The sequence below is a fragment of the Neoarius graeffei genome, chromosome 12 (genome assembly GCF_027579695.1).
Source record: "Neoarius graeffei isolate fNeoGra1 chromosome 12, fNeoGra1.pri, whole genome shotgun sequence".
In the NCBI taxonomy this organism is placed as follows: domain Eukaryota; kingdom Metazoa; phylum Chordata; class Actinopteri; order Siluriformes; family Ariidae; genus Neoarius; species Neoarius graeffei.
The window spans coordinates 72,644,546-72,658,193 of NC_083580.1; the positions used below are offsets into that span (position 1 = coordinate 72,644,546).

Sequence of the window (13,648 nt, forward strand, 5' to 3'; positions counted from 1 at the left end):
CTGTGTCTATGTGTCAGCCCTGTGATGACCTGGTGACTTGTCCAGGGTATACCCCGCCTTTCGCCTGTAGTCAGCTGGGATAGGCTCCAGCTTGCCTGCGACCCTGTAGAACAGGACAAGTGGCTACAGATAATGGATGGATATTATTATTATTATTTCAGCTGGGACATTTAGGTTATTCTGGGTTTGCTTGTTAAATGCTTCTTTGCTTGTTACATGTATGAATCTGTTAGTATCCAAAAACAACAATAAAAAAAAAAAAAAGAGCTGCATCAGTTCCCCATGTTTAGGGCAAAAAAAGAAGTGTGTGAACATAGAACCTCCCTCTGTGTGCTGTATCAGGTTGGAGAGATAAGTCAAAATGTCTCATGCGCCCTCTAGCGGATGACTGCAGTACAACGTTGAATCGTGTGTGTTGCACTTAATGGTGCAAATTTACGCGTCAAATGTATTTTCTTTATTTCCTCAGTGCAAAAACTCGTTTCTTTCAGATGTAGTATGTAACAAATGCGTGGTTATAAATTACTCTTTAAAAAAAAAAAAAAAAAAATTTATGTTCCCGCCCGGTTTCGAACCGGGGACCTTTCGCGTGTGAGGCGAACGTGATAACCACTACACTACGGAAACCTGAAAATAAAGCTCGTCATATTCGCTCAAAACACGTAAAAACAAGCTGCTGTCCTTCAGTGTATGATTATTATTATTTCATCAGAAATGTACCAGTGTGACTCGTCAGACAGATATGAAATAAAGACAATTTGGGTAGTTTGCACTTTAGCAAAGCTACTTTGTAAATGCCTGTGTGATTTATGGTTAGGGATTAATGTTTAAAAAAATCACGAAGAAACTCTTTTTGTGGTTATTTTGGCGATTTGAAGCTATTTAATGCGGTTTTGTGGTTTTCTCACGCGCTCTCCTGATAGTCGAATGAAAGTCTCGCGAGATTTCGTCAACAAACATGGCGGAGGCCTGTGGCTGAAGTGTAGTTGTCCCATTGTAGAGCTCAGTGCTGTGTTGGCTGGCTAAGCTGCTGTCACCTCAATTTCCATCAAACACCACTGATGTTCCACCCACCATTTGAACCCAATTTTATCTGTTTAATTGTGACCTTAGGCTGCTGGGCCATAGAAGGTTCACGCTGCACGCTACACGTTCACGTGAAGAACCGGACCCTGGGCCATTAAACTTCATGCTTGGATGTTCACGTGTTGCGTCTGTTCTACTTTGACCGAGTAACCAACAATATGGACTCTTCGGATGATGACGATTGCCTCATTCTGCTTTTACTGAGACAGAGGAAGAGAAAAAGGAACAGAATTTGGAGCCGAGAACACTTCCTTCTGAGAGAAACCCGTGGTGAATTTCACCGAACATTCTATAATCTGCTTGACAATCCCGATGAAGAACTATTTTTCAATTATACCATTCAATTATATTTTTTCTGAAGTTTTCCCCTGAAAGCATAGAGTTATCTCCCTAGACCCGTTCTGATTGGCTGGCGCGGCGGTGACCGCATGCATTGACTGGAATTTCCATCTTCACGCCTAGAAAAAAGTGTGCATGTTCATTTCACGCTTCACGCGTGAAGTGTGCAGCGTGCAACGTGAACGCCGTTCTATGGCCCAGAGCAAGTCATGTTACGTTTGTCCACTTTTCTTTACACGCGTGTAGTGTGCAGCGTGCAGCGTGAACCTTCTATGGCCCAGCAGCCTTAGAGATTTGAAGAGTATTCTTGTGGATAGTTCTTGATGTCAGTTAAGTCATGTCATATGAAATGGTGTTATGTGATTTTGGTTTTTGTTTTGTCAACAAACCCACACAGTGCTCTGGTATTTTTCAGACAGAAGCAATGGGAAAGCCACAGAAGAGGAAAACAATGCCTTCTGGGAATAATCCTGGATTTGGGAATAACCCTGATTCTGAGGATCTTTGTAGTCCAACTCGTATACAACTCTAGAAAAAATTAAGAGACCACTTTAATTTTTTCTTATAATGGTAGCCATTTCCTTCCAGTGTCTGTGGTGGAATTCCAACACAAGCACACCTCAGGAGGTGATCACCTGAACCAAATCTTACCTAATGAGGAAAAGTGCTGTGGTCATGACTATCTTCTTGCAGTAGGACCAGTTTGGATGGCAAAAACGGTGCTTGTCGTACCTTAAATTTAACTAGAATACAAAAATATCTATTTGTCATGGCAAAAAAGTTAAAAAGAAAAGTTTTGAGTGAGGAAAAGAAGGGATAGCTTTATTAGCAGCGGGATACAGTGAGCGTTAGGTTGCTTCCGTCCTCAAAATTTCAAAGACGGCAGTTCATAAGAACAAGGTTAAGCAGCAGACGTTGGAGACAACAAAGTTACAGACTGGCAGAGGGCGAAAACGACTCTCGACTGGCTGGGATGATCGTCAACTCCTTCGAATGGCTCTCAAAAAATGTACGATGATCTACAAAAACAATGGCAAATGGCAGCTGGGGTTAAGTGCACGGCCAGGACGGTTCGAAACAGGCTCTTCTGGGCAGGGTTGACGTCATGCAAAGCTAGAAAAAAGCCCTTCATGAATGAGAAGCAAAGAGTTAAACTGAAGTTTGCTAAAAAGACCATAAGTTGGGGTGGTGATATTCTGCTTCATGAAATGGCTAAGTCTGCTTCATGAGAAAAAAAGGTTTTATTTGCCTAAGGTGAATATAAAAAGGAAAAAACAAGCTAATATCATAAACAACATTCAGTAAAACTTAAAAACACTCCAGTTATCATACAGCAAAGGAAGTAGGATTTATGTACGAGAATTAAAATTATGAAATTGTTATTGTATGACATGGGGAAAACAATTAAAAGCCTTATAAACTTTAAAACAGGCCTAAAGCTCATCTAAATCAAAAAGGAGTTTTGCTTCAGCAATTGAAATATTGTGTACAAGAATGATGAAAACCTGCTGATAGATGGACAGATGGCTGGATGGGCTTTCAAAGTGCCCGTGTCTCTCATTTCATCTCATTATCTCTAGCCGCTTTATCCTGTTCTACAGGGTCGCAGGCAAGCTGGAGCCTATCCCAGCTGACTACGGGCGAAAGGCGGGGTACACCCTGGACAAGTCGCCAGGTCATCACAGGGCCGACACATAGACACAGACAACCATTCACACTCACATTCACACCTACGCTCAATTTAGAGTCACCAGTTAACCTAACCTGCATGTCTTTGGACTGTGGGGGAAACCGGAGCACCCGGAGGAAACCCACGCGGACACGGGGAGAACATGCAAACTCCACACAGAAAGGCCCTGGCCGGCCACGGGGCTCGAACCCGGACCTTCTTGCTGTTAGGCGACAGCGCTAACCACTACATCACCGTGCCCCCCCCGTGCCCGTGTCATTATTCAGAAATGATTTGTAATGTCTCCATTGTAATTCAACATAAAGAATTCTCTTCTTTTTTTTCTTCAAGTTAAGTTCTCCTTTTTACCAGTTAAAAGTTTTGTACTGGGAAAAACTCCTCAATATCATCGCTGGCTTCTGGTAACCATATAAATCTAGTAGATATGGAGGTTACATTTACAAGAGCCTAACTAGGCTAATCTATCAAATGTAGTAGATGTTTGCTTTTTAGAGAAGGAAGAAGAATCTGAAGTTTTCGTTCATTTTACTTTGCGGGTGAATGAAACGGCCAGAATAGTTGCTGCGCGAATTACCATAGTGAAAAAGAAAGTAGGACACCTGGTACGTGTAAAGTTGTGATTAATCATGACTTATGTCTGATGTTTCTAGTCGAAGAAATTAAGTAAACTACGCATGAATGCTGCAACAAGAGCGATGTTTAAGTGTCTGCATGATTTTAACTTGATGTAAAAAGACCAGATGAGCATTGGGATCGGAGACATCGGTGACATTCAGACTTCAATGTGAAAACGTGATTGACGAAACTGTATTGAACTAATTGCTCCTGCTACGTTTGCAAGAAACCAAAAGATACGATGTAAATTAGTTACCGGTTGTCCGGAACTGAACATCAAAAAATATTGATTTTGTTGTGGTGCTTTTTCAAAATAAGAGGTGTTAGATTTCAGAAAGATCAAAAGCAGCCATTTCTGCTTGAGTGAGAGGATTCCGCTGATTTCGTCCGCTTTCCACGATTGTAGAAAATCACCACCCTGACGTAAGGATTGGACCGTAGAGGACTAGAGTAAGGTCGTCTTTCCTGATGAGTCCAGTTTTCAGCTTTTCCCCATCACCTGGTCATCTAATGGTTAGAGACCTGGAGAGGTCTACAAGCCACAGTGTCTCTCACCCATTATGAAATTTTCTGGAGGATCAGTGATGATCTGGAGGTGCTTCAGCAAGGCTGGAAGAGGACAGATTTTTGTTTGTGAAGGACATGTGAAGCAAGCCATGTACAAGGTTATCCTGGAAGAAAACTTGCTTCCTTCTGCTCTGACAATGTTCCATAACTCTGAAGATTGGGTTTTCCAGCAGGATAATGCTCTATGCCACACAGCCAGGTCAATCAGTGTGTGGATGGAAGGCCACAAGATCAAGACCATGTCATGGCCAGCCCGATCTCCAGACCTGAACTCTGTTTAAAACCTCTGGAATGTGATGAAGAGGAAGATGGATGGTCACAAGCCATCAAAAAGCTGAGCTGATTAAATTTTTGCACCAAGAGCACCGTGAAAGACTGGTGGAGAACGTGCCAAGACGCATGACGGCTATGATTAAATGTCAGGGTTATTCCATCAAATACTGATTTCTGAACTCATCCTAAGTTCAAACATTAGTATTGTGTTTGTTTAAAGCTGAATATGATCTTGATTTCTATGCATTATTCAAGGTCTGAAGATGGATGGTCACTTCACTGTCATTTTCTGCAATTAAATGCTCTGACTATTTTAATGTGGAAATTTTTTTGGGGAAATGTGGTCAGTAGTTCATGGAATAAAACAAAAATGTTCATGTTCCTCAAAAGCATACCTATAATTAGTAATACCAGAGAAACTGATAATTTTTCAAGGTCTCTTATTTTTTTCCAGAGCTGTACGTTCCATGTGGTATGCGGTGAGAAGTGCAGAGTGAAAACAGCTAGGGAGCTTGAGACATTTTTCTCCTTTGTCTGCATCTTGTATTGATAAGCTGAAGAATCTTGGAAACAAAAAGGATTTCTGTGACTATAAAGACATTTGTCACCTACTCATTATACACCAGCATGAGTTCAACCAGAACATACTTCTTCACCTGTGCTATCCACAGCTCAACAGTTGTGTGCTCAGGAGCAGCTAACGCTGCCGGATAGTGCTGATGATCTATGAAACTTCTTCAATCGTAGCCACAAGTAAAACACCATCTGCTGCTACTACGTCTGGACCTCCTACTTCAATGAAATCACTAAAGCGATGAGGGTTGTACACAACTCAAAGTCAAGATGCAGAAGAGGTCGGACTTCAGACTGACTTGAAGGCAAACTATTCAAAGCACATCTTGAAACAGGGATTGGAGGTCAACACGAAGATGATTCAGGTTAAATACCTGAAATAAAATGTCAAAGTTAGCTGTGAAAAGGAGTTAATTGGAGAAAAGGAGAAGTTCATTAATGAACTTAAGAGTGGTCTTGTTGAATTGAAGAGGAAACTTTCCCTAGCAGAACGCAGACAACGTTATCTTAAACAACTATGATTCCGTCAAGGCAACTGTCAATACAGACTGTGTGTCTATATCGGACTATGTTGATTTAGAAATGAAAGACAGCCAAATTAGAATGCTAGAGCAAGAGTCCACAGGATGCTCTAGCTGATCTGATTAAGGAGAAGGAGACGACCATAAGTCTCATCTCATTATCTCTAGTCGCTTTATCCTGTTCTACAGGGTCGCAGGCAAGCTGGAGCCTATCCCAGCTGACTACGGGCGAAAGGTGGGGTACACCCTGGACAAGTCGCCAGGTCATCACAGGGCTGACACATAGACACAGACAACCATTCACACCTACAGTCAATTTAGAGTCACCAGTTAACCTAACCTGCATGTCTTTGGACTGTGGGGGAAACTGGAGCACCCGGAGGAAACCCACGCGGACACGGGGAGAACATGTAAACTCCGCACAGAAAGGCCCTCGCCGGCCACGGGGCTCGAACCCGGACCTTCTTGCTGTGAGGCGACAGCACTAACCACTACACCACCGTGCCGCCCCACGACCACAAGTTTGAACTTCTATATAACCATAATCAGAGGTGGACAGTAATGAAGTACATTTACTTGAGTTCTGTACTCAAGTACACTTTGAGTATCTGTACTTTACTTGAGTATTTTTTTTTGGAAACTTATGACTTTAACGCCACTACATTTGAAAGACAAATATCGTACTTTTCACTCCTACATTTTGATCAAGGTCCTCATTACTATGAAGCAGCTTTGAAAGTGGATGTTTTTTCTTTTCTAAAACACGATTGATTTTTTTTCCCCAGGTGACACTGAGACAGCCTGTCAGTAATCACTAGGATCATTTTATGTCCAAGACATAGACTGTATAAGATATCAAGTTCGGTGATTTTCTCAGCAGCGTTATTTGAACTTGATCAGTTGATGGCAGAATGGAAGGAGGCGGTTCTTCTGGGGAATGCACACACTCATGGCCCATGAACCCATGTTTCAGTTTTCTGAAAGGATTAAAGATACGTTTTGTTTTAAATGTTTGCTTTGTTTGCTGAAAACGAACCACATCATGGCCTACAAAAACTCGCCATCCAACCTACAGAAGCATATTGAGGTATATAAATGTTTTATTCCAAGAGAAAGCTTGCAATGAAGCTGTCTGTGCTTTTAGAGCTAGCGATAACGTTGCAAACGTAGCTATGCAGTCTGGTTAGTCATATGACTTTCTATGGATTTGCCCACGAAGTTAAATGTTAAATCTTAACATATGACAGAACACAGTACTAATACACTATTGTACTCATCCGGCCACTTTAAGAACTTGTTCTTGATTCTAAGATTCCTGTTCTTGGCTGCAGGAGTGCAACCCAATGTGGTCTTCTGCTGTTGCATGCTGAGATGCTTTTCTGCTCACCACGGTTGTAAAGAGTGATTATATGAGTTACTATATCCTTCCTGGAAAAAAAGCTCAAACCAATCTGGCCATTTTCCTTTGACCTCTCTTATCAACAAGGCGTTTCCATCCACAGAACTATCGATCACTCAATGTTTTTTGTTTTTCTGCACCATTCTGGTGTGTGTGTGAGAGAAAACCCCAGTAGATCAGCAGTTTCTGAAATACTCAAACCAATACCAGTGTCTCCGTGAAAGTCACATTTTGAGATCACAATTTTTCTCATTCTGATGTTTGAAGAAGTGAACATTAACTGAAGCTCTTGATTTGTATCTGCATGATTTTATGCGTCAGGCTGCTGTCAAGGGACTGGCTGATTAGATACCTGCATAAAACCACTGCAGGTGGATGTCTGAATAATGCAAACAATGATACTGTGCTTATTGTAATTCTTTAAGACCTCAACCCTTAAATTGAATTTTTTGTTGCAAATGAACACATTCTACCTTGAAAATAAAACTGGCTTTGCAAAGTCATTTAATTTTAATGGTTTTGTTGTACAAACTTATATTTTGTAGTTTTTATTAATTGGTATGCTAATTAGGCATAACACTTTTTAAAGGATATGGGACATGAAACATAAATGCACGCTATATCAGTTTCTTTCCATTAAAAATATGAATTAATTGCATCAACAAATACAAAATCATCTATTAAATTCAGCAAAATCGTTATATTCGTGATGATTATATGGCATTTCTGCTCGACTTCCGATATGCATTTTCTACAACCGGAAGAGCCGCTGTCACGTGATCATACGTCACAAAAACTTTTGGGCACAGCACAAGTGGGTAGATGAATGGAGAAGTGGATGACAAGAAAATTGTTTTTATAGTCTTTAAAGTACATTGGACATCATACATTGAACATCATGGTGTATTGTGCTGCTTATGGTTGCAATAATTCCAATGGGAAGTGCCCTGGAGTAAGTTTTTTTGCATTCCCCAAGGACCCGAAGCTGAGGAAAGTGTGGGCTCACTACTGCCGTAGAAAAAACTTTGCACCTACTGTTTCCCACAAACTGTGTTCGGACCATTTCACAGAGGATTCTTTCAACTTTAATACTCAGGTACTGAACGAAATTAATTACCAAGCCAAATTTACCTTCACTCGGAGTTGTACCATTATTTTTTAGACAGGGCGGACGAACCAGGGCATTCGCCCGCCTGGCCGTGCCCGACGAGGAGCGCTCTCGGCCGGCTTGGGAGGCAGACGGCAGCCCCTCCTGGAAGTGTGGTTTTACCATGGGCCTCATGCGGAAAAATGCCGAGGTGCATTCGCTAAGCGACTGAAAGCCGAGGTTAGGATTAGTATTATAATTTTGGGTGTATCAATTATTGATTATCATAATTCTGACTCGTTTCGCCATTTTGAATGTTTTCATCTCGGACTCTGGAAGCATTGTATCTCAATCAATCTCGAAAAATATCAGCAAAAAAAAAAATAGCTTGCAACGGACTTTAGCTAGATCTATGATGAACTTTCAATGTATGATACAAAAATAATACTTCTTTCAACAGATCATTAGCCTTTGAGCAGAATTGTTTTTAACTTACCAGGAAGTGTTATCGAGCCGACCGCTTTCAGTTTCATGGGGACTGAATGAACCCTCACTCTCAGAATCATCTGACCCGTCAGAGTAAAGACAAGATCTATGTTCATGTGAATTTCCAGCTATCAGTTCGAATTGATAAGGTCTAACTTCACATCTCTGTGAAACATCGGGAATGTCACTGTCGATGGTGTCCATTTCGGTAACCTGTTTACATTAGATTCCCAAGCGCTGGCTCCTTGGAAAGTTTTTGTTACGTCACGGGTCACGTGACCACCTAGCTCATTAACGAATCCTTGTTTTACGCTGATGTATAAAAAAGTTGAATAATGTGATGATTTTCACATTTTTGACGCCCTGCAGTGATTTAGATGGCATTTCTTATGTCCTTTATACATAATTATGCCCAGAAAAAAATCCATGTCCCATATCCTTTAACGAAGGCAGCCGATGTTCACATCATTTTGAAAGCGCTTGAAATTTTGGATATCGGAAAATTTGTGAAGCTTACTCAGTTTTTAAAAGAGTTATGATCATTTTCGTGCCTTAAACTAAAGACAGTGGTCAGATTTTTCTTTGCAAATGTGTCAATACCAAAATCCGCTATTTCACGAAGTTCATTTTGCTGTCACTTGTTTTCTATACCACATACGGTAACCATACATCAGTGGAAATGTATTATCGAGCTCTATCTGATGACATTCATCTCAGGTAAACCTATAATACTGGGGGGGGGAGAGATTCCAAGAAGCCTGCCATGATTGACTTCAGGTCTGTAGAGGGGACACTCGTATCATCTTTTTCATAAATCCTCTGAACAGCATTTACAGTTATAATAATCTTGAAACAAATGTTTGTTTTACACTTATTCAAACTAAACTGCCCTTCCACAAACATTCCGAGCTGCTACTAGCACACTGTTAGACAGAAATATACTGTATTCCCTAATAGTTGATTTATGTATAACTGTAGAGCAGTACTTAATGCAAGTGATGCGATTTTGCAAGTGAAAAAACATGCATAGCTTCCAAGCCAAAGTTAAACAAACAGTTTAATAAAATGTACTTTTCAACTATAAATTCATCATTAGTTTCTCTCAGATGTGTTCCCGTGTTAATTGTACAAAAAAAAAGCCTATCAGAATATAAGTAAACAATGTCAGTATTGCTGTTAAAAGGCATATAAAACAAGCCCATCATATAATAATGAAATTACATTAATTAATTAATGTTTTAATATTAGAGTCTTTTGAGCTCTTGCAACCAGAACACATTTACTAAGCTGAAAAATAATTAAATCATTATAAACTACTCACCAGAATGGATACAAAACACTGCAATACATTAATGGCATTTCGCAGACGCTTTTATCCAGGGTGATGTACAACATACCCGGAGCAGTTGGGGTTAGGTGCCTTGCTCAAGGGCACTTCAGCCATTCCTGCTGGTCCAGGGAATCAAACTAGTAACCTATTGGTCTCAAAGCTGCTTCTCTAACTATTAGGCCACCATGGCTTCCCCTAAGTACAACAATACAACACAGCATGCTATTATCAGAAGAAAGCCTACTGCATGACAAATTGTACACATGTAGTATTAAAAGACAGTTGAGAGGAATACACAAAATACATATCAGTAGGACAATCTTATTAAACAATGAACGGTAACAGACAGGGAGGATAATGACTATACATAGTATTTACACACAAAAAAAGTATTGAGAAGGGCAAGCACTTCCTTTAAATCAGTAATTGAAACATTTAAAATTGTTTTGAGTTGAATATCTCATCCACTTCTCGTCCGCCTGTAGTGCAATCTCTGACATGATCATGGTTTATTTTCCAGATTTTATTCAGATGTTAAAAGAGACTGGTTTCTTCTGACATGAGTAGTATTTCCTGTGGGGTCATCCATGCAACAGTCAATATCCCATGTAGTTACATTTTTAGAGTTCAATCCCATGTGCTAGCACAGTGGTGGTTCCCTCAGGGTTGGACGGTTTCCACAACTGTGCACCATGCATTTGTCTCCTTCTGATAAAATTTATCCTTTCAAAGAAAGCAAAGGGAAAAAAAAGACAAGCTGGGTGTTTCAGACAAACGAAGCCAGCTTAAAACAGTTCAATTCAGCAATCATGTGTCACACTGCACAGCCTGTTAGATGGGTTTGGTATTATGCTTCTGTTTGTTATGCAAACTTTGGTGGCTTTTCCGTAGTCAAGACCAGCATCCGAGTTCTCTCTCGTTAGACAAGTCCATGTGCAATCCATAGTTCACCTCGAATCAACTCTCTTTGCTTTAGTCCTTCAAATTAGAGCCATTCTTTGTAGAAAAAGCAGCGACATAAAAAAAAAGTCCACATGGAGATTAAAGGTTTTTTTTTTGAAGAACGTCTCAGTATATTAAATAGAACATACAAAATTAAAGGGGGTAAAAGTAAAAAATAAAATAATAAAAAAAAAGTTAGTTTCAAATATATATATCAATATGTACAGGCTCCAAAGCTTCTGGTTTGTGATCACTGCAAGATAGCAAGAGTGCAAAGTTTAATTCAGTATTCTGAAACATTACATTTTTAAAAAAGTCCAAGCTGTAATGTACAAACCTTATGCCAGCATCCTGGGATTGGAAGTCCATCCCTGTCCTAGCAACAGAAACAAGAAAAGGATAACTTTTTTTTTTTTTATAATTACTGTTTAGAAAGACGATTAACTTCTTGTTACTAATTTGTGTTCCTTATTTACCCTTAAAATATACTTCAAATAGGAAGGAAACGATTGAAGAAAAACTGTTTCTGACATTTGACCTTTAACTTGTTTGGATCAATTCCAAAATCGGTTCATTTCCTGGTTACAATGATAATTCCATTTAAATCATTCATACATACAACCATACCCTGGCAAGAATCTTATGCCATGTATACACGTAGCCGGGTATTTTTAAAACCGAACATTTTTCCCCCCCTCCGTTTATAAAAATGTTTTATCCACACCACCTCGTCTTCGAAAAAAATCCCTTCCACACATAACCGAACATCTGCGTTTTCAATCACATTCATAAGCATTCCAAACCTGTAGATGGTTATTTCCCCAAATCCGACCCCCTAATCACATCGCCTGTGCTCTTGGAGCAGTAGTTGGGCTTCTAAAATTAAACATGTAAATAGCACCTGCACAATAATTAACGCTTTCAAGGCACTACTCCGATCCATTACTCTTTAGCTAGCCGCACACTACGCCGATTTTTGGCGTACCGAGCCAACTGAAGTCGCAAGTCAGGCGTAAAGACTAGTTTTCGATGGTACCGACTCATCTCACAGCCGATTCGAAAAACTAATCGGGAGCCAGACTGATCGGCGAGAGTCGCTAGCAATAGCCAATCATATCTTTCGCATATAACACGTGACATCATTAAACACAATTTCTAGCGCGAGAACTACGTGTTGGTAGCACCTAATGCAGGTATATACTGTGATTCCATAGACTGAAGCTTTATCCATAGACACAGTGGGCTGGAAAGCCACTCTGCTCAAGTTGTGTGGCTGAATTCCAAATCGCTTTAACTCCCCTATATAAGTGCACTATTTAAGGTTGGAAATAATAGCTCATGCAGCCTAGATAGTGCGCTACATATTGCATGTTGTGTCATTTGTAATTCAGCCTGTAGCATCTTCAAGTGTTGGATTTAACAGTAACTATATCCAATAGCCAATCACAAAGCTATTAAGTTGTCACGTGTCGCTTCAATCACGACTGCACTCGTCAACAGTCGGGGGATATGTGCGTGCCCTGTCGGGAGTCGGCTCTGAAATGGGTCGGTTCGGTACCGCGTGGATCGCCGTAGTGTGCGGCTCGCTTAAGTCCATGCTTAATCTGGCTTCTGCAGTAAACAAAGGTTGCACGTTTGACGTCAGGGCAGATTTGTTGTCATTTTTTTAGCGCAGATTGTGACATTCTAAAACGCAAAACTCCGGTTATCTCTGTCTACACGAAAAGGTATACACGGAGTTTTCAAAAATCTTCACTTTGCCCGGAGTTTTTTTAAATATTCGTTTTTGATGTGTTTTCATGTGGATGACAGGCCAAAACGTAGAAAAATATCTTCGATTTAGCAGATACCCGGCTACGTGTGGACGGGGTCTTAGACAGGTGGCCAGAAACATAACATAATGCCTCCATTATATCACCTAGGCATTATTTCCTCGACGTCGTCTCGTTTATTATTCACCGATATTCACTTCACCTTCGGCGAATAATTGTTAAATATTTTTTAATAATCTTATTTTTGTTTTACTACAACAACAGAATAAAGAGAAGTATTAGCTGAATTTGCTTTCATTCATGAGAATTTACTTGATATTCTGTAGAAAATGTTTCACCATGGGAGAGTCTTCAGGATGGAGGAGTTTGTGCTTTCTGTTAACATAGGAAAAGTCCTTCCCGTGCCATATGGCGGCACTGATCGCCGTTTCTGTAGCCCTCGGCCTCTCACATAGCTAGGGTTACAGTGAGGGACTAGTCCTCTGGTAACCGTGAGAGTTTGACTCCCCACTCGCATCTGTATTGCAGTGTACCTTGCTAGATGGCAGTAGGTACCATTTTTATGATGGTCTTTGGTATGACCTGACCGCAAGTAGAACTCCTGATCTCCCGATCGAGAGGTGGACACGCTAACCACTTGCTCAACTTGCGGTATTTTTTGGTAACATGACAGGAATTTTTTTAAATGCCTTCTTCAAGAAGGAGAAAAAAAAAGAGGCTGGTGAAGGAACAGCTATTTATAATTGCTTTAATGTAAGTATTAACAGGAGCTAACTTGTCTTGCAGATGTTCCACAACATTAATGTACTATAAATGTTTAAAAAAGTGTGACATCATTCATTAATAAATTCCAAATTATAATCGTTGACAATCGCTGGATTATTATTATTATTATTATTATTTTAATAATAGCACGCCCCATTGTGTTTTATTCCTTACACAATACACTGTTGAGTATATTTTTCACT

The 13,648-nt window shown here is 40.2% G+C and overlaps 1 protein-coding gene and 1 non-coding gene across 2 annotated transcripts in view; both read right to left on the reverse strand.

Moving 5' to 3' along the window:
- Nucleotides 1–554: 554 nt before the first annotated feature.
- trnav-cac (transfer RNA valine (anticodon CAC)) lies at nucleotides 555–627 on the reverse strand. Its single transcript has one exon. It is a non-coding gene; the product is annotated as a tRNA-Val (tRNA).
- A 9,053-nt stretch (nucleotides 628–9,680) lies between these two features.
- LOC132895604 (collagen alpha-1(XXIII) chain) overlaps nucleotides 9,681–13,648 on the reverse strand; it is a 165,043-nt gene continuing 161,075 nt past the window's right edge. The window contains exons 29-30 of the mRNA XM_060936369.1: nucleotides 11,246–11,284; nucleotides 9,681–11,161 (exon numbers count right to left, since the gene is read on the reverse strand). Of these exons, the coding sequence (XP_060792352.1) occupies nucleotides 11,159–11,161; nucleotides 11,246–11,284 (42 nt within the window). The 3' untranslated portion in view covers nucleotides 9,681–11,158. The remainder of the gene's footprint in view (nucleotides 11,162–11,245; nucleotides 11,285–13,648) is intronic.